Consider the following 22,341-nt stretch of genomic DNA (forward strand, 5'->3'; position numbering starts at 1 on the left):
ACTTTTGATACAAGGACTGATACTGTGTTAGCTAAACAAAGGTGTTCCCATCTGCACATCCTGTTTAATCACCTACTGTACATACATACAGGAATATGTTGGCAAAAGTCCTCAATGGGTGTTTAAATCACTAGCTTTGACCTGAGAAAAAATATATTTCCAATCTCCTGAATGACTACGTTATATAGCACTTTGACCTTGTGAATATATCTGAGGTTCGACTCCAATAATCCACAAGCATAAATTATGACGTTGTTTTTGAAAACAGGCACAAGTTCTTCAGCTTTGAACGTAACAATACGTGATCCAAAATACAGTCAGTATACAAAAAGAGTTGTGAGCAGTGGTCCCTGTCATTGTCCATTAAGATGTCATGTATCATAGTGGGACTTTGAAGATGTGGTAAACAGTCTGTGAGGTTAAGTAGTGAATGGTTAAATATCCTCATATCATACTGATACTTTTACAGGAAGATGTACCACCTCTGCTGAGCTCAGAGGGCAGGAGGTCAATCACAGTCCAGCAGTGGTGAGACTAAAGCCTCCCTTACATGCCAGTTTAAAGGTTACAGAGGCAATGGCTTACAAAGGTAGTCAAGAGAAAGAACAGTCCAACCCATCAGCTGAAAACAAAATGTAAGAGGAAAAAAAAAATCTTTGCTTTGATGATGCACTCCTCCGGGAGAAATGATGATTGTTCCATTTGATTTGAGATGATGGTCACTGAGGTTTATAGAGTCAGGATGGATACTGCATAGTCAACAATCAGTGACTGGAGAAAAAGTTCCCATGAGTCCGACCAGTCCCGCTCAGTTCAGCTCATGACGGCTGATGATATCCTGGATCTCTCGGACCACGAGGATACGGGCCAGCACGTGCTCCACTTGCTGGCTCGTGAGGGGCTGAGAGGAGTACCACATCGGACTGTTTGGTGCAACAACAGGCTCTGGAGTCATGTAGTATGCATCATTACGTCCCTTAACACTCTGAGGACTGGAAAAGAAAAGAGTAAGTATTTTCGAGGTATATATACATGCACTTGAAGGGAGACTTTGGTATTTTCAACCTCGACCCAATTTTTCCATGTTTTTGTGTTTAAGTGACTAATGGAGACAACAATTTCTAAAACTGGTCCACTACTGAGAGAGACCGTTGTGGCCACTGACAGGCTCAGATTGTTATTTTAAGTATCTAACAACATTTTAGGAAAGAGCCTACAGAAACATTAAAAGCTTTTTCTCACCTTTTCCTGATCCAGTCTGTTTGTCAGTGTGTGTAACCAGGAGAAGTCTTGTTTTGAAATCTCATGGACTTTTCAACATTGTCAAAATCAGGGAAATATTCAGCCATGACACTGAAAACACTGAGCAATGCTCTCTGTACTACACACAACAAACTCTTCCCTGCAGTCCTCTCTCCAACTCTAACCTACATTTCCCCTGTTGTTTTTGCTCCAACAAGTCACCTCTCATGAGATTTTAAAACAAGACTTCTCCTTGAGTGCGACTTGGTCACAGTAACAGACCACTGAAAAGTGAGGAAAAATGTTTAATTTCTCTGTAGGGTCTTTTCCATAGTGTTTTTAGACACTTACAATAACAATCTGAGCCTGTCAGTGGCAAATGCAAGAACTTTTAATGGACATACATTGACTATGCACAATTGCCTGTAGGGATTACATTGCACCCTTTTTCGCTCTAAAAATTGTCTCCATTAGTCACTTAGACACAAAAACATGGGACAATAGGGTCCAGGTTAAAAAAATACCCAAGTATCCAGTTACACAGTATTCATGGGATCAAGAGTCACTCACCATTTGAAGAGATAAAAGTCGTAAAGTTTAATGGGGCAGCGAAGAGGATTCTCAGGATCCTCGATCTGCTCTTCGTACATGTCATCGTTTCCTAAAACAGACGTCACACAGCAACAGGTCAGTAACGTCTACTGTCAAAGGCTGTGACTCATAGAAAGACTTCACTGTAATGCTTACTGTATTGAGCACCTTTCTGTGCTGCGCTGTGGGGACCTTGTCCTTTGAGAAGGCGGATACTGGTTGCTTTGTCCTTGGCATTGGCGGGGTTCTTCCTCGTGTGCCTCAGGACTTTGGAGAAAGCTACTTTCATGTGCTGTTCTGGTGTCATCAGGTGGAAATGCCTGTGACAAAGAAATATATATATTTTTTTTTTTACCATACGCAGTAATTACATCTTAAATGCATGTCTTGGTTTGTGCCAGTAACTGAATTTGAATTTAAGTCTGAGGAAAGTAAGGATTTCTTAAAGTATACTTAGAGGGTTCCTTCACAATTTCCATTTCAAAATTGCCTTTTTTTTTAGACTCAAATTTCCTAAACACACCAAACATAGTCTTTGTATGTTAAAGAGAACAGATTCGGGACATCCAGTACTGAGAGGCGGTGACTTACTTAGTGTTGAAATACATTAAAGTTGTAAGCAACGTGGATGGTGAATGTGCACCGAGCTGTTTGCACTCCCACAGCATCTCCTCTGTCACATGACTTGGAATGACATAACCTGAGATGAAAACAAACAGTGAGGAATTCTCTCTATATAACAAATAGAAAAGCAAATATTGAGTCTCTCTTACCTAAAGGATGGACACTGGGTTTCCAACCATCCAGGATTTTGTGTAAACACCCACAAAAACGTGTGTAATACGGATCAGAGAAGATGTCATCCACACGTCCATTTTCCGTGAGGTACTAAAAGAAAAAATAAATGTGAAAGTTAAAACTAAAATTAGACAGCATTTTGGCGTGATACACCATTTGATCATGGGGATACAAACCTTTTGTATACACAAGAAAACATAATATAGAACGTCAGATGTGAATTGCTCTTCCTCTGATCCTCGTGCCTCCTGCGTCATGAGGGAAAGACCCAGGTTCAGCTCGGCTACTGCGCTGGACACCAAGTCTTCTTGGAAACGCAGCGGCTGACGACCTGTATGCAGCCACAGAGAGATGAGCAGAGGCAAAGCTTTTATCAGTGCTGTAAACTAAACACGATTATTTCTCAGTATCAAGCAGATAAAGGGTTATTAAGAAGTACAATATGACCAGGGAATTAAATTTTATTGCTTCTAGTGGTTTGAGTAAGTAATGTGTAATGATAGACAGTGTTTGACAAATATGAATACATGTTCAAATAATTAATAGCCGACTTACGTCCTATGGGTGCGAGCTTTGTCTTTTCCTGCTTGTTTAGCTCTGCGTTTTTTCGTGTCACCCAAAGACGCCAGACCTCCAGGCCCTCCTCTGGCTTTAGGCAAACAGGAACCAGAATCTCTGTAGGCGGCTCAGCGTGAGCCTCTGCCTCCATGTGACCCTGCGCAAGACCAAAACAAAAGCATCACAGTTTATGCTTTCTGGGAAAGACAGCAGCAAGAATAAAACACATCTCTGTAATAACATGATGAGAATTCAGCCAAATAATTGTATGAATAAGCAGCAATAATTCGTCACTTTTAAGACCAGTGTAAAAAAAACACATAAGTTAAATAGAAACCAGTGAATTTTAATACTGATAGTTCCAAAACAGCAAGACGTGTTTGTAAGACCAATCAGCGGCATTGAATTGGCAGATTGGATGTACTGTTCCTGACTGTAACGATACATGTCTGCCATATTTTTCATTCACCTCATAGCATGAAGATACAATATACATTTTAAATGTGCATTGAGCTATAGGACAAATTCAGTTTATGAAAAAGTCTGCCCAAACCTGCAGATGGAGCTGCTGCTCTTGTCCCTCGTCTCCTTGGCTCTGCTGCTGACTTGGGTCCCATATGTGTACTGACTGTGTAGTGTTGTAAGTCCCTCCGACAGTCTGCACTGCCACAGGGATGTGAATGTTCCCGTTCATGAACTGCAGGGTCTGTACGATTTCTTCCTGCGTCCCAGCGGAGGCCGACTGCACATCTGCGGATCTTGAAGAGGAACCGGGGGACATTTTGTCCTTACCGTTGGTGGTGGTAACTTGCACTGTGCTGTATGAGTCCTGTGGTATGGCAATGTGGGTTACCCCCTGCTGCTGTGGACCAGAGTACACAGGGATGGTCCACGTCTCACCTGTGGGACCTGTGATAGTTCCTGTAGCGCTGTACAATTGGGCGCTGTCAACAGTGAGCAGATCTGGTCGTAGGGACACGTAGCTCTGCTGCTGCCCTTGAGGGATGGCTAGAACTGTGGCCACCTGCTGGCCCTGTGGAACAGCATACGACACAGATAGAGGGACATCCACCTTACGCTTCTTGGCAGGTTGGAGAACAGTTGAGACAGTGGCGGACCTCCTCTCTGCCTCTCTGGGAGAGTCCTGTTGATGCGAAGGAGACATGGCCTCTATGGTCTGAATCTGGATCTGCTGACCACTCGGTAGCTGAATCTGTTGACCACCTTGTAGCTGAATCTGTTGACCACTTGGTAGCTGAATCTGTTGACCACCTTGTAGCTGAATTTGTTGACCACCCTGTAGCTGAATTTGTTGGCCATCATGTAGCTGAATTTGCTGGCCGCCCTGTAGTTGAATCTGTTGGCCACCCTGTAGTTGAATCTGTTGGCCACCCTGTAGTTGAATCTGTTGGCCAGCCTGAAGTTGAATCTGCTGGCCGCCTGGCAGCTGAATATGCTGTGTTCCTTGAAACTGGATTTGTTGTCCACTCGACAACTGGATTTGTTGTCCTCCAGCTACAGCTGCAACCAGCTGCGCCTGAATCTGTGAAACAACAGTTGATACATTCACAAACCAGCACCACATGGATGCACTCGATATGGGTGACCGCTTAAATAAACCCCTTACCTGCTGCTGCTGCTCCTCTGTGAGCTCTCCCTGCTGTACAAGATGGGCTGTTGAGATTCCCTGCAGGTCCTGCTGTGAGGGCGAGGCCACCTGAAGAACCTGGCCAACTGTTTGGCCCTGCTGTTCCTGAATCTGAACCTGGCACAGAGAAAGAGGCCGGTCAGCAGTCATAACAAGCAATGACTTACCTTACTGATCAAGGACGCACTGTGGAATACTTTTTAGATGATAAAGTGAGTTTGTCTCCAATTTAATTATGACATTTCTGATGATGAAATGCAAAACTGCACTAACAAAAACTATCAATATTGAGCAGGTCAACCCGTCTACACATCACAGTGTATCAGTGAATTTAACCAAGGAAAGAGAGATGAAATAATCCAGATGATCCACAGACTTTGTTTTGAGCAGCTTCATGTAAGATATATTTTCTGTCTATTAAACTATACCTAAATACACCCGACTGAATCACAGCACAGAAGGAAGTGTGCATCTACTCATGGCTGAGAGGCTTGTACTTGATGATGCAAACATTTATGGTGTCCTCTTTGGCTGAGCTGTAATGTTAGCTGGTTCAATGGTGCTAGGTGAGCTAGCAGTACATGCACACTTCTTTCTGCACAGTGATACAGTTGTGGATGTAATTTGGTAGAAAGAAAATAGTTCCTACATAAAACTGCTCACAACAAGGTCTGTGGATTATCTTGAGTAACCATGTCACAATTTCTGGAAAGAGACATTGCTGTTGAGTATTTCACATGTATTTTTTGGCACTTTGAGCACCACAAACCAAGTGTCATCTAGTTCCCTTGAACTGGAGAGAAGGCAGACATTTCTACGGCCTATATCACCAACACTCAGCAACTCACACAAAAATGATCTAGACTGATAAATAGCACTACAGGTAAGAGGAAAATTTGTATTTTTGATTTGGGGGTTAACTGTCCCTTTAAGTCATATCCATAAACTTAATCAGTGAGAGGCACAAGTGCAGCAGTGGAGAGAAGGTGAATCATCGATCCCACTTTAATGTGTAGTCACAGCCAAACCTCCTAACAACCAGTAGGGAGCAGAGAGAGAGGGTAATAACCACTAGAAAATGAATAACAAAACTGAGTGAATGTGTTGCTGAATGGACACACAAGGCAGCTCGCATTTAAGAAAGAGTGCACATTAATCGGAATGTAGATTTATTATTACAATTTTATGTTTGGAGTTACCTAAAAGCATTAACAATAGAATATCTTACTATGGACAATATGATCATATCACCAGTAAAATGGCAGCTATAGTCTCAAAGGAAAAGATGAAGAACTGATGAGAAGAATCTGACAATTTAGTTTTGAAATGGAATCGTACATCCTTCCTCACCTCCTTTTCTCAACAGAGAATGGGTGAAAGCATCAGAGCTGAGAGAACAAAGCTACTTCACTCCAGCTATAATGAATCTAAATTATCTACCCCAATACCACACTGTCTTCTCATTTGTTTTCCTCTTGGCAGTGAGCAATGACAGCATTTCTATACCCCGCAGGCTCCATCTGTATTGTGCAATGTAAACACAGTATATCACAGTGCGAGAAACTGACATTGCAATATAAACTAACCTGCACCTGAAGCTGCTGTTCAGACTCTTGATGCACAGACAGGTGAGGTGAAATGTCTGCCGAGGTCACCTGTACCTGTCATAAAGCACGTACACATAGGAAGTGCAGCAGATTGCACCACGGTGAAGAACATCAATAATATCATTCAACAACCATAACAAAAAGAGACCTGCCCTTACCGGACAGGCCAGCTCTAGTAGAGAGCCAGCCACCTCTGTGCTGTCTGCGTAGACACAGTTGGCGCCCTGCTGCTGGTACACCATGGCTGTGGTGGTGGTGGCTGCCCCTCCCTGCTGGCTGAACTCCTGCAGCACCTCTGGGCCCTTGGCAAGAGACTCCAGGAACTCCTTCATCCTGTGCTGAGGCACAGTGCGGGCCTTCTGTCGCACATATTCATCAAAGGAGACCACCCCACTCTCCTGTTCATTCATCCTCAATTGACCTGGGAGAGATGGGAACACATTTTCATACATTTGGGAGTCTAATCAAGTCCAACACAGCTCACATGTACAATGGAGTGTACTGAAAGCACAGGAATCTATAATGAAGAGTATTCTAATGAAGAGGAGGCATTGTAATTATACAAGCAGACATAATTAGCTAAATAATACCATTTAAAACCCTGCTAGATAAATAGGAGGACGGTGGAGTAATATTGGAAGCACACAGGACAAAGTGCATGTTGGCTTGTAATACAATGAGTGCTGCGCCTCAACTTTTACTTATAACTTAAACATTATAGTCACAGATATAACTCACAGCTACGTCTAAAATGTTATGTAATAAAAGATAATTGTGATTAAGTGTTTATAGAGCACCCACAATATATAAGCTTGACTTTATGTGCTGTCTAATAACATTGTCTACGTTACAGCTACGGTTAGCAAGCTAGCTTAGCAACGTTAGCTTGGCAGTTTTGTCACAGCCCATATGAGCAGTTAGCTTGCTAGCTAACTGTATTTAACACCGCCGACTATTAATGTGATGTCTACTGTAAATTATACAATTACGCTACATATTTTGCTCACAGCACAAGTTCAACATTAAAGCAACAGTCCATTCATTGCAACAACATGACGCTAGCTAACCACCGTGTTAGCGTTAGCCAGCTAGCTCGAGGGCTCTGGATCCTGTCATGCTACCTTAAATAAAACGAAATCCTCTCCTTTCCGCCAAGGCACGGTGTTTAAAACTAAAAAGCCGATAAACGTCTAACAGCTTCCACCAGCATGCCGTCCACTCCGCCACATAGCCCGTGTATCTGCGGTGCAAACCCCGCAAGCAATGCTGTGATTTGAATTGCGATAAAAGTGTAAGAGCAGCAGCAGCGAGAAGGCGAGGTCTGACGTCTGCTTGTTTCAGGGAGAGATCCAGGCACGCTGCTGCCGCTGCTGCGGTGCAAAAACAAGTTTAACTGCTCCTGCAAAGCGCAGGTTCACGCATCCGAGTTGGATTCCGAGTGGTGTTACTACGACCTACACCCACACAGCCACACATGCAACAAAACTCCACAGTGTTTATGCAGAGAGATATAACATGACGGAAGTATAGGCCCCGAAAACAACGCTGCTCCTCACCAGACTGCTCTACCAGGAGGCGGCCTGCAGCGGTGTGCTGTTCACAAGAGTCCCCATCCTGAGACATGACATGTAGACAAGGCATGCAGCTCAGTGTGCAGCATCACATAGGCTGTAATGATGCTGCAACCATAATTTGGTCAATTCAAAATCGATCACACGAATACTGGGAGATTTTGAGCCATGCATTATTATTTATTACTACTTTTTCTTTATTATCTAGCACTGAAAAGCAGAGAGGGGAAATAACTGAAGAAAAAACAGGTAAAGTGAGAATAAGCATTCATATATATGCAGTCAGATAGATGTAAAGATGGTATATTAAATCTGAATGAAAATTATTTATATAGATTATTCTCTAAAAGAATCAAAATTCACACTTAATGTAAAACTGTGTTGTCTTTAACTGATTTATTTTATTTTATTTTTTGCCTCATGATAATCTCCATAGGCCAGAATATATATATGAGATGTGTTCAAAAACTCTGTAAAAAGCTGGTTTATGACCTTATTTGTCAGACTACACCTTCTATCATTATACTTTTGTCTGTGGAAGTTTTAACTTAAATAATTTAAAACTGACAGATAAACTTATATGAACTGATTCAGCGTTAATATGACTGTGAGGGATGTTTTGGTGACGCCTGGTAAACATTTGAATGCATGTACCTTTAACAAAATCTAACTTCCCCAGTCTGCCTTAAAGAGCCAGGCATGTGCCGCTGAGGGCCTCCCCCAGTACGCTCCACAACAAACTGCCTCTCGCTCATCTTAAGGTGGACCGGCACAGATGTGCTGTGTGCATAGGCTGTGTCCCCTACAGACTGGACAGGGAAGAGTTAATTCCCACACTCACTGCAGAGTATCTGTGGTTCTGCAGGGATTCTGTGGTGGAAGTGGTGGTGGGAGTAATACCTGTTTATTAATATTTTAACTCAAATAAAACTGCCTGCAGTCATAGTTTAAACCTAATAAGATTCATCTAAGTGGTGGCCATGAATAACAATTCTTTATACATTTTATCATATAGTATGCATGACATCTACTCACCATGTATCGTGTCATGTTTGGCATAAGATTTCACATGCGGGGGGCAGCAGTGATGAACCCCTCCACATTTTACAGTCCAAAAACATCATAATAAAAAAAATGGAATTACCGCTTTGCAGTTGTATGCCTCAGTGAACCCGTCAAATTGCAGTTACAGTTCACATCAATGTCTGTGAAAACATGGATGCTTCACACACATCTTCCCCCAGCAGCACAGAAGATCTTGGACACCCAAGATTAGTGTCACCAAGTCAGTATCTGACTAAATGTCTCCCCTTCTGTTCCTGAGATATGACATATATGGTGAATAATGGCAAAAAAAAAGTATTTTTGCAGAAAATTATGATGTCACAGTGAAGTTGACCTTTGACCTTTTGGATGAAGAAAATATCAGTACTTCATCATTTTATCTTATGAGACATTTGTGTGAAATTTTGCCATAATTAGCTAATTAAGTATTAAGTTATGGCCAAAAACATGTACTGTGAGGTCACATTTACTTTTGACCACCAAATTCTAATCAGTTCATTCTTAAGTCCAAGTGGATGTTTGTGCCAGATTTGAAGAAATTCCTCCAAGGCCTTCTTGAGATATCATTTTCATGAAATGAGACAGATGCAAGTTCACAGTGACCTTTGACCTTTGGCCACCAGAGTCTAATCACTTCATCCCTGAGTCCAAATTTGAAAGAAATACTTTCAAGGTGTTCTAGAGATATCACTTTCACAAGAATGAGTTGTATGCAAGGTTAGGTTGACCTTGACTTCTGACCTTTCACCACCAAAATTAGTTCATCTTTGAGTCCAAGTGGACGTTTGTGCCAAATTTGAAGAAATTCCCTCAAGGCGTTCTTGAGATATCATGTTCACGAGAATGGGACAGACATACACAGAGGGATAAAAAGGTATGGAAGCTGGAATGCTGTTTTTCATCTTATGAGTTTTAGGACATACATTGAGAATTAACAGAGAGAATAGAAGGGAGAATAACTTTGAAACTAATAAGTATTTTAAAAAACTGTAGAAAAACTAACAATATCTATTACAGTGGAGCTTGAAATGTGCCAGATTTTTATTTTTACATCCTTTGTTACATATAAACATGAATAAAATCCAATGTTCTTCTCACTTTACACATTTTGTTTTACTGCAACACATATATTGTTTTTGTGCCAAGTTTCCTAATCAATGTGATGACCTCAGCTGTACCACCATACAATCATATATTACCTTCAGTAAAAGTAAATTTCTTTTAAAAATGTATGACATTTTTGTCTATGACAACTTTGTGTTTAAAAGTCTCTAGTTCTATCATTAATAGATATTTTTAGACTGGTATTGCTTTGAGGTGGAGGGCAGACACCAGGGCAGATATCAGTGCAAATTTTAACTAAATCCAAGCTATAGATGAAAAATTAAATGAGGTTAAGTAGGCACCCCCGCCACCTCCAGATTGGTTTTACTCTGCACTTTATCACCTATGTGATTCTATGCTAAGTCAATATAATGATAAATTTCACCACTTTCTGCTGGATAAGATATTTATGTTATGATTATCCATGTCATGAAGGGAGCATGTCACAGCTATGAAAATATGTGGTCGTGTTTTGTGCTACCCTGGGTAGGGGTATCTGTAAACCTAAAGCCCTTTTGAGGATTTGTGCTTGCACTAACTGTTCACATGTGAATACATTTCAAACTGATAAGCCAGTGAGTTGGCATGAAACATTACTAGGGTGCTCGTGTCTAGCTTGCTTCACATTATCACTTCATGTGACTTTGTGCTACTTAATGTAATCCTTTAGAGAAGGGATTTAGCCTGCCTTCACACAACTGCTGCAGAGAAACAGGTGAGGCTTCTGGGCTTTTATTAAAAGACAATAATCTACAAAAAACTTTCTCCATGTGAAGGTGATAGCCTCAATATGGTGCGTTATTTTAGGACTGAGCCCTGGTGTTTTAGTTCTATCATTGTTTTTGCAGGTGCCATCAGGATGGCAGGCTGCCAAGTAAGCAGCCGGTGCAGTAATAGGAATAAGACGTCAGTTGGATGGCTGTGAGCATGTCTGTAAATCCAAAGTGTTCAACCCTCACTGTGATGCTCCTCATGTCCCACATCAAAGATCAGATGTTAGACACGCTTGTACTGCAGCTACAGTGGAGGTGGAGTGCTGCTCATGACGCAGTAAAAGGAAGCAGAGCAACAGGGATCACAGGTATGCCTGAGTTATCTGCTTTTATTGAGCACCTAAAATATTGGGTTTAATTTATAGAGAGATAGTTTCAGCAATGGGACATTGTGTTTTGGTAATGTTAGTTATCCTTCCTTGGACAATTTCACACATTTCTGCACAAACTAAGAAGTGCACAGATCTTAAATTTAAATTCAGATATACTGCACGCATCTTTTTTTCGTATTTTTAATACAACTTAATTCCAAGCTATGTTCATGTCTCTTGATTCTTGCAATATTTCTTTTTATTCTTTAAATTTAACTTTCTCTGTTTTTTGTTTATGTTATGCACCAGTACACCAAACCAAATTCCTTATATGTGAAAACCTGATTGGCAGTTACCTGGATTGTGATTGTGAAATGGCTGTTAGTAGTTAAAACTGGTGGGAAACCATCCTGTTGTTTTACAGAATACAAGGAGCTTTGCATTTAAAGCCTTTCTTAATTCTTTGTAGTTGTTTCTGATGGAGTGCACCGTTATATCAAATAGTAAAATTCTCCACAGTAAGTCAGACACAAGGCATTTCTTAAACTCGTGGTTTGTGTTTTGAACAGTTTTAAAATATACAAACAGAAATAATGTTCATTTATCATCTCAAATAGACAGAGGTTGCATTTGGGGTATCAGATCACCTGCAAATATTTATGCCATGCAGAAAAGAATATTATTATGCACAATACTGTGGCAGCTTGACATTTGTGACCACAGGTCACAGAGAGATCAGACCGACTCTTGCTGAGAACCTCCATGTTTTTGCCAAGTTGTGTTGCACTTTTGCTGAGACAGACCATCCACAGATGTTGTGGACTGTGCAAACCCAATGGATTACACAGGGGGAATTATTGTCCTTTATAGGATTAAAACACAAGGTTGATTATCTGGGAATCTGTGTGACTCTTCACATGTACTTAACCTCTCGAAAGTTTTCTACTGTCAACTCTTTTTCAGTTATTTAAGATAGTGTAGTGGAAAATAATGCATCCTGTTAATGCTGTTCCTGTGTTTCTCCTTTGTTGTTCTATAGGTTTCTGGGTTTGGATTTAACATCAAAAGTGTCAAAATGGGGCGTTCATCTTTACTCTTCATTACCCTAACCATGTCTCTCTCTTCACTTGGAAACCTTATTCAAACTCCTCACTCACTGCACCACTCTGATTCAGTCCGAATAACTCGAGGCACGGGCAGAGACAACAAGGCCCCGGACAGCTTGGCCAGTGGACTGATCCTCCACTCACAGAGCAGCGGTGACTCTGTGGAGGGCAGTGGACAAAGTGTTGAAAGTACAGCATCACAGACGCTCATCATTCCAAAGAAGTCTGAGCGAGTTGGCAGTGAAAACCGTTCTGGGTCTGGAATCACATTAACTACAACGCCAGCACTTACTCCACACCACTCAAGGGCTCAGGGCCGAGAAACTGACAAAGCTAATATGTCAATTACAGGATTCACTCACTCCAGTGTGCACATGATCTCAGAGGAAGCTCTTTTGGACGGCAGCCACGTAATGACTGAGGAACAGTTAAAAAAGAATCACACATCCATTATGAATGATGATAATCTGGATGGTAAGTGAACATATTTAATTGAAGTCAAAGCACGTCAGATTATTAATTTACTTTGAGTGGATACGACGATAACATTTTACAAAATATTGTTAGTTCTTAATTCTTGACTAATGAAATGCAATAAAACTCTCCATTAGCAATAACACAATCAATACAAAATATGTGTTTATAAATTGAATTTTCCTGCACAGAGGTGTGGGCTCAAGTACGAGTCAGACTTGAATCATAAACTTGATGACATGGCAAAATCAAAAAGGACTTGCAACTCGACTTGGACTTTTGAAGCTGCACAAAGAACAGTAAGTCGAGGCTGATATTAACATAGTTAGCGAGCTAATGCTAAGCTAATATTAGCTTAACAACTAAGTAACATTTTAACAAACTTGTTTTAAACAAATGGGTGAAAAGTCATGATTTTTGTAAATCTATCAAATTCAGATTTGATGGAGAGCACATTATGACTTGTTTAGGACTGGAAACTCAAAAGTTGAGGACTTGTGAGGAGTGCAAAGACCTGAGACTTGGGGAGAGACTGGGGACGGTCACAACACTATTTGCATCTCTCTCTGCTACATCTGACATTATTTGGACTAGAGCAAACAAATTTTTATATATTAAAGTTACATTTGTCCTTTTGAATGGAAGGAGTCAGGTGCAGCAACTGACCCCAACCCTGTAGACAGCTGCAGCACAACACAGGGCTGTTGCAACCTGTTAAAAATATATTAAATGTGACTAATTAACTTCTTTTTTGGTCACAATAAGCATAGTACTTTTTATTTATCGATTTAGTAGTATTGATCAAATAAAAGTTATTGAGTTTTGTTTGTTGGGTATATCTCTCTGTAAGTAACCCTTCTCGGCATACTGAAAAAAGAAAAAAGTATGATACAATTTCTACTTTTAGATGATTTATTCACTGAATGTATTTTTACACTAATAAGATTTTGGTAATATGAAATATTCAAATTATTGCATTTCACATTGACTCCAATGTACCTCACAATGACTTGTGCATATATAAATGTATATGTACATTTTAATATAGTCTTGCTTTTAATTTTTTGTAATTGCATAAATATGCCGCTGTAACAGACAACAGATTTATTTATTTGGGTGAACTATCTTTTCATTTACATCACAGTGACTTGTATATGTATAAATGTCTGCGTTATAACGTGAGATTTTTTTGGAGAGAAAAAAAGCAATAAGTGCTGTAAGTGAGCATGCGCAGTATGAGTGTCTTGACTCTTACATGTTTCTGATTGGAGAAATAAGACTTGTTGTAACTGTCCCCAGCCCCCCTGACATGTAACTTACAAAACAATGACTTGGTCCCAACTCTGCTCCTGCATTAAACAGCTTTTTTCTTTCTCCCTCTCTGTCTCTCATTTTCAGGTTTGGACAACCCTAAACTCCAAAACAATGTGTTTGTCCCTACAACGAACCAGAACCTGTCAGGACCCAGAGGTCCCTGTGTGCTCGGTCTGAGTCCTTGTGTAGTTCTTACAAACTCTAATGGCACCAATCTGCTCTGGGATGACATGAGGCGCACACTGGCATTTGCTTGGGAGTTACATGTCTTTGGGTCAGCCAGCCTTTTCATACTGCTCGCAGCTCTGGCAGTTATAGGAATGGCCAGTGCGTGCACTCTTCCTCATCCCCTCTGTGACGCCCTGATCTTGGCAAATACTCTCCTGATCCTGAGTGGTAGTCTGCGTGGTGTCCTCCTTCTGCTTGATCCTTATGGCACCCGTCAGGTCCTGTCTCGTGCCACTCTGGCAGCACTCCATAATGTCCCTCTGCAGCTCCTCCTGTGGGCGCAGGTTGCCCTCGCTCTGGTCACACTCAGAGGGTTGAAATTATTACTTTTCCCTCTAAGGCTGCAGCGCCCGTGGGTAGTGGGAGGCCTGGCGATATCACATTGTACTCCATTACTTGTAGCAGACCTTTTCTCTCCAACTTTGTCCCCCGCTCTCCCTCTGTTGCTGCAGACCCTCTCCCTCTGCTGGGGCCTCCCATTCTGCATGGGGATCTTCATGAAGTCTTTCTCTCATCTACACCCCCTTCTCAGGTCGTCTGTGCCTCACTGGGTTCCTTCACTGAGGGTTGAGAAGCGGGCAAAGCGAGTAACAGCAGTGTGCGCCTTCCTCGGGTTTCTCTGCTTCAGCCTGCAGATGTACAGTCTCCTCTGGCTTTATGGGCTGCTGGGGAACTGGAGGCGTTTTGGCTGGGGCTGGTGGCTCAGTCAGTTCTGGGCCAGAATTCTTGAGCTAGCTTGGGGATTCTCGTTGCTTGTCCTGGGATGTTGGATCTTCTGGACGATGTATAGGGGTCATTCAAGGGGCAATCACGGACAGGGAAGAAGTGAGGTGCCTAAAGTGGCAGAGGAGACAAGCTTGTGGGGTCAGGTGTTGGCGAGCATACAGAAAGGGCCACTTAGAAAATCTGAGAAAACCTGGGAAGACCTGATGCCAAGCAACTGGGCAAAGTATAACCTGTCCAAAGCAGGTTTAAGCAACAACTTAATGTGTCCGTATGATGATCAGCTGTCCACCACACCAGACTACAAGCCCGATCCTGTTAGCATTAGCAGCTCTGACTCTCAGACTGCACTACTGTGGCAAAAAGTTGGTGAACGTGAATGCATTCTGTCACTTATAGAATTTGACATGCGGCCTCCATCTCCTATCAACCTGCGGCGCAGCATTGACATGGCCCTTCACCATGGACAGCTAGTAGCAGGAGGCCTGTTCACACCTCCACCTCCCCCTTGGACTCAAAATATGGGCGCAGACATCACTGATGAAAATGATGGCACAATAACATTCCCTCCAGCTTATGTTGGCTACAGGTGGACGTTGGATACAGAGCCTATTTCTGCATCTCTAGACCACTTCACAGCTAAAGAGCCGACACAGTCACCCAACGCTGCCACTGATTATAATGTTAGTGTTGGGTCTCCAGCTGCTGCACGTCAGAGAGAAGAATTTGACTCAGTGCTCTCAGCAGTGATGCATCAGCATGACTGGTCTGAGGATGATGTCACAGACCTCTAAGCTGCCTCTTCTGTCAGGAGCGCCACTTCTAACCACCTACTCTCAATTATCTAGCCTTCATGAAATGACACACTGACGTAATGTGGACAATAGTGCTCTTGCAAGATATGACCTCATCTATGCAAAACCTACTTCCATTGTTTTGGTCTATTATAGACTTGAATAAGTAATAAAGGTGTGTATGTTTTGGAAAATATAAAGTTGAGGCCTCGTAAAAAAAATCTATTTGTTGCAATTTGACTTCTATTGTGTTTTCTGAAGTATTTTAAAATGTATTACAGCACAACTAAAACAATTCTACATGGATACTATGCACATTGCACTATTTACAGTTTTTTTTAATATAATGTTTGTGTATATATACCAGCGTTATTTGTGTATACAGGATAGACCAGTTTCAAGTGTAAAATTCCTGTCATCTGAGTCAACACCTCTGTCCTGTTTGCATCATTAGTGTCGTAACTTCACTGGTTGAGAGTCACGTAAGCTTGTTTGACTCAGAACAACATGTGAAAGCTGTATTATTTTCCTCTGAAGACGTTAATATGATTGTATGTTTTCATTGTGTATAAAATAAAGTGACTTTATATGAATCATCTTGATGACTCCCATGTGTAACATGTTAATAAAACATTCAGAATTGCAGCTGGGATCATTTTATTGTTGTATTTTGATGCACAAATTCAGTCATGGGCGTATATCTCCAGTTCATGTCCCTCTCAGTATTTAGAGCATGTGCATTCACTCCCCCAGTAAAAACATAGAAGTAGCAGAGGACTGTTATTTTGACAAAATAAAAGACATTTACACCCTAAATTATTTTTATTCAATGATTTTATTGCTTGATTTCTTAAAGTATAGACATTATTATAATAGTCCAGGAATGGTTGCCATGCTTTATGGGATTCATCGACTGATCCTTTGGGGAATATCTGAGCTTTTCCACCCTCACATGAGCCATGACATCATTGACCCAGCATCTAAACAGAGGGGGCAGGTTAGACTTCCAATTGTACATATTGAGATGTCTGGCTAACAATGATGTGAAGGCCTAAGCACAGTTCAGGGCTCAGGGAAGACCCATATCTCTTTGGGCCACACCAAATATTGATAATTGGGGCTCTGGGTCTATGGTTTTATTACACGTGTAGGAAAATGTCTAAAAAATCTTGTCCTAAAACTGTCTGCATGCCCAAAATGAGTGGAAAGAGTTGCTTGGTCTGGATTATACTGTTAACAGGAAGACTTTAACACCATAAATTGATGCATAAAAATCACCAGCACACAGGAAGTTAAGTGTGGTGTTTCATGTGTGTCTTCCAATGTTGAAATGAAACCTTGAATGCATTTATGTTGTTCTACTTATGCCTGGTTTGTCCTTTATACCATGTTATTTATATCAGTTTGTTTGAATAGTGATCTTTAAAAAGTGATCTTAACTGTCTATTTATCTGAATTTATTATAGTTTGCACCAATATATCCAATTTAATTAATGAAACCAATTCACAGAGACATCAGGCTTTCCTGAAAACAACAAGAGAGGTGACTTTGATAGAAATCTATCTGAGAAACAACTGTTTGCTTAGCTTGCATCATATTTGATCAAATTTAATATTCACTTCCTCTTACTTGCAGAAGAGTCGCGAGGCATCATCACCTCACACCTGCTGTCATCACGTTGTGACTGGTGATTGGCTGGTCAATTAAGACGCTTCAAACACATGGGCCTATGTATGAGAGACTATATGAGTGACAGTCTCAGCGATTTGTATTAACAACAAAAATACATGATGTCTCTGAAAACCCACATCTTATATTTCGTGGTCACGGTGACTGTAATGTCCGCACAGCTCTGCAGCGGACACGCTCCTGACACAGCGGATGTTTTTGAACAGAAGCCTGCGGTACAAGGCAGAAGTGTGGAGTCTGATAGACAACATGCATCTGCTGCTCAAACACGACACGGTTCACTTGCATTCAAGTTTGACCAACATGGCGACCGCAGATTGACTCCAGGTAAGTTACAGATCCTCTCCCATCTCCCATAATGAGACAGAAACAAAGTGATACAGTGGGCTGATTGTTTTGAGACATCGAGTTGACCTCTACGACGCGCATGGTGCAGACGAATATTAAATTATATGAAATACACCATGGGGAGTTGAATCAATCAATAATCTAAATATTAATCCTAAACAACCTTTTATTAAATTTGTATTATAAACGGTTACAAATTTGCACAGTAAGTGGTAGCACCCTGTCCATCTAATACATTTTAAATAAATGCAGCACACTCACTCACTCACACAATGGCAGAGTAGATCGGTTTTTTTTTTTTTTTTTTTGTAATTGAAAAGAAAATTTAAAAAAAAATAGCATCTAAATAAGTCAGGCCTTTTTTTAAAAAAAATGTATTTGCTATTTATTGTTTTGGATGTGTTATTTTGTATAGCAATACAATGAGGATAAATCCCCTCTCTTGCTTCATGATCAAGGCAGCAAGATATAAACAGCCAGATTTACTATAGAAGGTGTATTAGAGATGAACATTTGTGCTACATTGGTTTCTACCCAAAATGCAGAGGCGGATTATGACACAATGGGCCCCTGGGCATAGATATGCAAAGAGACTGACCACCTCTCCTGCTTAGGAACAAGACACAGACTTTGTGGTGGTTTTGCATCTTTGTGTTGTTCTGTGTCTCTGTGGTAATGTTGTGTCTCCTCGTGATTGTTTTGTGTTTTTCTGTACTTGTTTGAGTGTCTGAGGGGTTAACTTGTGTCTTTTTGTTTGTTTTTTGCCTCTTTGTGGTCTTTTTGTTGTAATTCTCAGTCTCTTCCTGGTCAGCATGTGTTTATTTGAGTGACATTTGGCAAGTGAAGCCAGGGGGCCCCCTGACACTTTGGGCCTGTTCATACCAATATGCAGAGCATAACTGCTTCTGGCCTGTTAACAATAAAAACTATTACAACTCAGTCAATACCAAGACTTGGATTATGTGACATGTTATGAACATTTCAGTCTCCTTAATTAAAAACAATGGTAAGTGCCCTTGTCTTGAGGCATGTGTATTTTTTGGAGCTGTAGAGAAGTTGCACCACAAGAGTGGAAATGGTGTCATACACATTCAGTCCCATAGATTACCTTGAGACCGGCCCTCTACAGTGGCAGAAAATGCATATTACATCACTAAAGAACTTGTAGCCTGCATATGTGTCCTTGTATGGGAACATGCTCGTCAAAATATCGCTCTACAGCAACACAATTGCTCAAGATCTCTGGATCCTTTAAAACATGATGCAATCATGCAGTTTATTATGGCAGGGTTGTGTGGTGTGTTTGGATTTCTCAATCACCAAATTAAATTTGTGCTTCTTCTTCCAGTGCTGCACAATTTGTTGGCTGCAAAACTGAAGCGCATGGATCCATCAGTGCACTGTAGTGACAGCTCGATGACTCTGAAAGTCAATGGGATCAGAGCTCCTCACTTTCTCGTGGATAGCGGTAGGTTCCTTTTTTATTAGGAGTCTGAATTAAAAGCCAATACACTGTTTAAACTGTTTTCTTTATATGTCAAACAGGTGAGGGAGCCCTTACTCCTTTTTCTCAAATGCCCTCTCAATGTGGCTTCTCTGTGAAGAGGTCCCGCAGAGATGTGCACTTTGCTGCACTTTACCAGGGCTGCCATGTAACCAAGCAGGTGAGGTTCATTTCCCGTCAGTATTTGCAGCACCTCCATGGATGTTTTTAAACCAGTTAGAAGCTTCATGACTGAAATCAAACTGCACTTGTGGACATTTACCCAAACCTGATTATTCATTAAAGGAATACTTGACCCACAAAATGAAAAACTAACATAACGTGTGCAGTATAATCCAAGTCTCATTTATCCAGTCATATGCTCAGTACTTTCAAACACATGCATTTTTGCTAAAAAACAAACAAACTTTTAAATGGAATCTGGCTTGGATAATTTCAGATAGGTTTCACTTACAGTTCAGTTTGCAGTGCACATGTTGGGAAGTACTGAACACATGACTGGATAAATGAGACTTGGATTATACTGCACAAGTTTGCAAATGTATATTTTCATGTTTAGTTTTGCAGTTGTTAAACATGTTTTCCGTAGATGCGACAAATGTTTGTATAAATTCAAGGTAACATGGCATGACTAATTATTATACAAATGGTTATTTTGTGGGTGAAGTATTCCTTTGAGCATCCTTCTAAGTCTGTGTTTGGCTATTTTCATAACTCTGCAAATAAAATTAAACCTTTGATACATTTGTATGATTTAAACTTCTCTCTATGAGTGTGCCTCTTTGTCATTTTACACTGCAGGATGGTGATTACATATTACCTCTGCGCTTAGGGGGGACACCGATGACAATGTCTTGTCCCGCTGCGTTACCACTACCCTCTGTTTCCTGCTTCCCATCTGGGATGGTGGTGAAGATCAGTGGTATTGCAGCACATGGAGTCAAAGTTAAAGGTGAGTAACTTAACATATTGGCATTTTATTGGCTTTAGAAAACTACTTTCTCATCTGTGATTAAAACTGTTGCAGTGTCTGGCACGTGGAGGTCCCTTTCATCGGTGTGTAGCAGTTGTGGAATTGCTATTGAGGTGCTCTCTGGAGGACTGACCCTCACTGCACCCTATAACAGAGGCTCGTGCATACAGATCAAGGTATGGTGGTCCCTCTTGTGGTTAGAAATGGAAGCTGAGGCACATGCAGGCTTTTGTTTTTTTACTCCTGTTGTTTCCTTGCAGGATGAGGAGTATTTACTCTCTCTTCTGTTGGCGGATGCTGAGCTCTTAGTCACGTGCCCTTCATTACCGGACATCAAGCCGACCACTGCAGCAACTACCCCTCCTAGTGACAAAGGCCAGGTCCTGCAGTATCCTCAGTACCCCCAGTTCCCAATGTTTCCTCAATACCCAGTGTTTCCTGGGCCCACTCCTCCACCACACACCCCCGCTCCTACTAAAGGTACAGTGGCTCCGTTGCCTCAGCGTCTACAGTTTCCCTCGGGTGCTGCTACAGACTCTAACACTGGAAACCCAGAAGCACCTGCAGCTCAGTTCCCTGCATTTTCACTCATGGCACAGTATCCACAGTTCGCTCAGTACCCTCTGTTCCCCAGACCCGTACCACCAACGCAATCCACTGCTCAGAAAAACACGGCTGCGCTTCCAGCCCAGCCACCTCAGATGCCACAGTATCCATTTTCCTTTTTCCCACAGTTCCCCATGGTACCTGGAATTTTCCATCCAGCAACCCCTCCTCCTCCTCCCGCCACTACAACAGAAGCTTTGGTAACCACACCTGCCCCCACCACAAAGCATGATGGGAAGCCTCATGTTCCCCAGCAGCCACACTATCTAAAGCCCTCTCATTATCCTTTCCTGCCATTCCCAAAAGTCCCGCTGCCTCCACAAGGTCAAACTCCTCAGGATCCCAAACCTGTCATCCAGCAGCACAACCCATACGTGTATCCTCAGACCTATCAGATCCCCGTGCTGTATCCTCCTCCTAAGTATCCCTCTCAAAGACAGAATACTCAAACTGCCGCTCCTGTCACCACCTCACTGACCAGCGCAGCTACGACTTTAAAGCCTGCAGCTCAAAAGCAATTTTATTACCCACACCCATATATGCCAGCATATTATGTTCCTCAGAAGGCTCCCATTCCAGTATTTCCTGATCCTCCAACTACGCCTCCCACAAACCCAGCTCCATCTGATCAGCATGAACATCAGCCTGTGTACCACGCCATGCCTCCATTTTATCCTTTCCCTTCACATCAAAGGCCAAAATCACTTGCAAGAAACTGGTAAAGGTTCTGCTGACTGGAGAAGGAGAATCAGACTGTCCTTCATACATTTAGGTTAACCTCACAGAATAGACCCACAAAGCTGGAATAGACTGTCTAAGAGTTTCTTGCTTTGCATTTAGCAAGAGGGATTCAATATGTAAATTTTCTGAGGGCAAAATAAAATGCAAGGTTAGCTGCACAATTACTGTCTGATTTTTTTTAAAAAAATTTTTATTTTAATTTTTTTATGTATTGATGGTTAGATATTCAGGGCCGTAGCTAGATTCTAGAAACACTGGTCCACTGAGACAGTGCCCACCTTAATTTATAATCATTTATATATTGTTTTTAAGAATTTATTTGCATTATTTTTTTTCTGTACATTTTATTTCTCAAGCATGAAGGCTGTGTGTAGGGCTGCAATTAACACTTGTTTTCTGATCAATTAATCCACCGATTATTTTCTTTATTAATCGGCTGCTCTATACAAAATGTCAGAAAATAGTGTAGAAAGGACAATCATAATTCCCCAGAGACCAATGTGTCATCCTCAAATTGCTAGTTTTGTCCAACCACCAGTGCAAAACCTAAAGATGTCCATTTACTATTATGA

General features: G+C 41.4%; 3 protein-coding genes across 8 annotated transcripts; 2 read left to right on the forward strand and 1 right to left on the reverse strand.

Moving 5' to 3' along the window:
- Positions 1–30: 30 nt before the first annotated feature.
- On the reverse strand, positions 31–8,077 carry qrich1 (glutamine-rich 1). Of its 6 annotated transcripts, none has more exons than XM_033625764.2 (12): positions 8,001–8,077; positions 6,603–6,865; positions 6,424–6,492; positions 4,817–4,954; positions 3,743–4,732; positions 3,187–3,346; positions 2,808–2,962; positions 2,607–2,721; positions 2,425–2,533; positions 1,990–2,153; positions 1,813–1,903; positions 31–992 (listed from the first exon to the last, which is right to left on the reverse strand). In XM_033625764.2, exons 1-12 carry the CDS (start codon positions 8,065–8,067, stop codon positions 809–811), a joined length of 2,505 nt encoding a protein of 834 aa, XP_033481655.1. In that variant the 5' UTR covers positions 8,068–8,077; the 3' UTR covers positions 31–808. The 6 variants fall into 6 exon arrangements, with proteins under 6 accessions (XP_033481655.1, XP_033481656.1, XP_033481654.1 ...); XM_033625765.2 differs by having other exon boundaries at positions 2,002–2,153; positions 6,424–6,498; XM_033625763.2 differs by having other exon boundaries at positions 6,424–6,498.
- Positions 8,078–11,038: 2,961 nt separating this feature from the next.
- On the forward strand, positions 11,039–16,010 carry LOC144464667 (proline-rich transmembrane protein 3). The gene is made up of 3 exons (XM_078172407.1): positions 11,039–11,265; positions 12,308–12,830; positions 14,265–16,010. Exons 2-3 carry the CDS (start codon positions 12,344–12,346, stop codon positions 15,905–15,907), a joined length of 2,130 nt encoding a protein of 709 aa, XP_078028533.1. The 5' UTR covers positions 11,039–11,265; positions 12,308–12,343; the 3' UTR covers positions 15,908–16,010.
- Positions 16,011–17,630: 1,620 nt separating this feature from the next.
- LOC117257382 (uncharacterized) lies at positions 17,631–21,924 on the forward strand. The gene is made up of 6 exons (XM_033627547.2): positions 17,631–17,924; positions 19,294–19,413; positions 19,491–19,609; positions 20,251–20,401; positions 20,477–20,598; positions 20,683–21,924. The coding sequence occupies exons 1-6, from the start codon at positions 17,696–17,698 to the stop codon at positions 21,748–21,750; spliced, it is 1,809 nt and encodes a 602-aa protein (XP_033483438.2). The 5' UTR covers positions 17,631–17,695; the 3' UTR covers positions 21,751–21,924.
- The last annotated feature ends 417 nt before the right edge of the window (positions 21,925–22,341 follow it).

Source organism: Epinephelus lanceolatus, chromosome 1, assembly GCF_041903045.1.
Source record: "Epinephelus lanceolatus isolate andai-2023 chromosome 1, ASM4190304v1, whole genome shotgun sequence".
In the NCBI taxonomy this organism is placed as follows: domain Eukaryota; kingdom Metazoa; phylum Chordata; class Actinopteri; order Perciformes; family Serranidae; genus Epinephelus; species Epinephelus lanceolatus.

Bases quoted from the DNA above. Each gene is read 5' to 3' on its own strand.
- qrich1 (XM_033625763.2), bottom strand. From the start codon at position 8,067: ATGTCTCAGGATGGGGACTCTTGTGAACAGCACACCGCTGCAGGCCGC. The intron at 6,499-6,602 runs GTAAGGGCAGGT...GCTTTATGACAG, and splicing joins TACTAGAGCTGGCCTGTCCG to GTACAGGTGACCTCGGCAGA. The intron at 1,904-1,989 runs GTAAGCATTACA...CGTCTGTTTTAG, and splicing joins ACAGAAAGGTGCTCAATACA to GAAACGATGACATGTACGAA.
- LOC117257382 (XM_033627547.2), top strand. From the start codon at position 17,696: ATGATGTCTCTGAAAACCCACATCTTATATTTCGTGGTCACGGTGACT. The intron at 19,610-20,250 runs GTGAGGTTCATT...TTTACACTGCAG, and splicing joins GCTGCCATGTAACCAAGCAG to GATGGTGATTACATATTACC. The intron at 20,402-20,476 runs GTGAGTAACTTA...AAACTGTTGCAG, and splicing joins ACATGGAGTCAAAGTTAAAG to TGTCTGGCACGTGGAGGTCC.
- LOC144464667 (XM_078172407.1), top strand. From the start codon at position 12,344: ATGGGGCGTTCATCTTTACTCTTCATTACCCTAACCATGTCTCTCTCT. The intron at 12,831-14,264 runs ATGATGATAATC...ACAACCCTAAAC, and splicing joins GAATCACACATCCATTATGA to TCCAAAACAATGTGTTTGTC.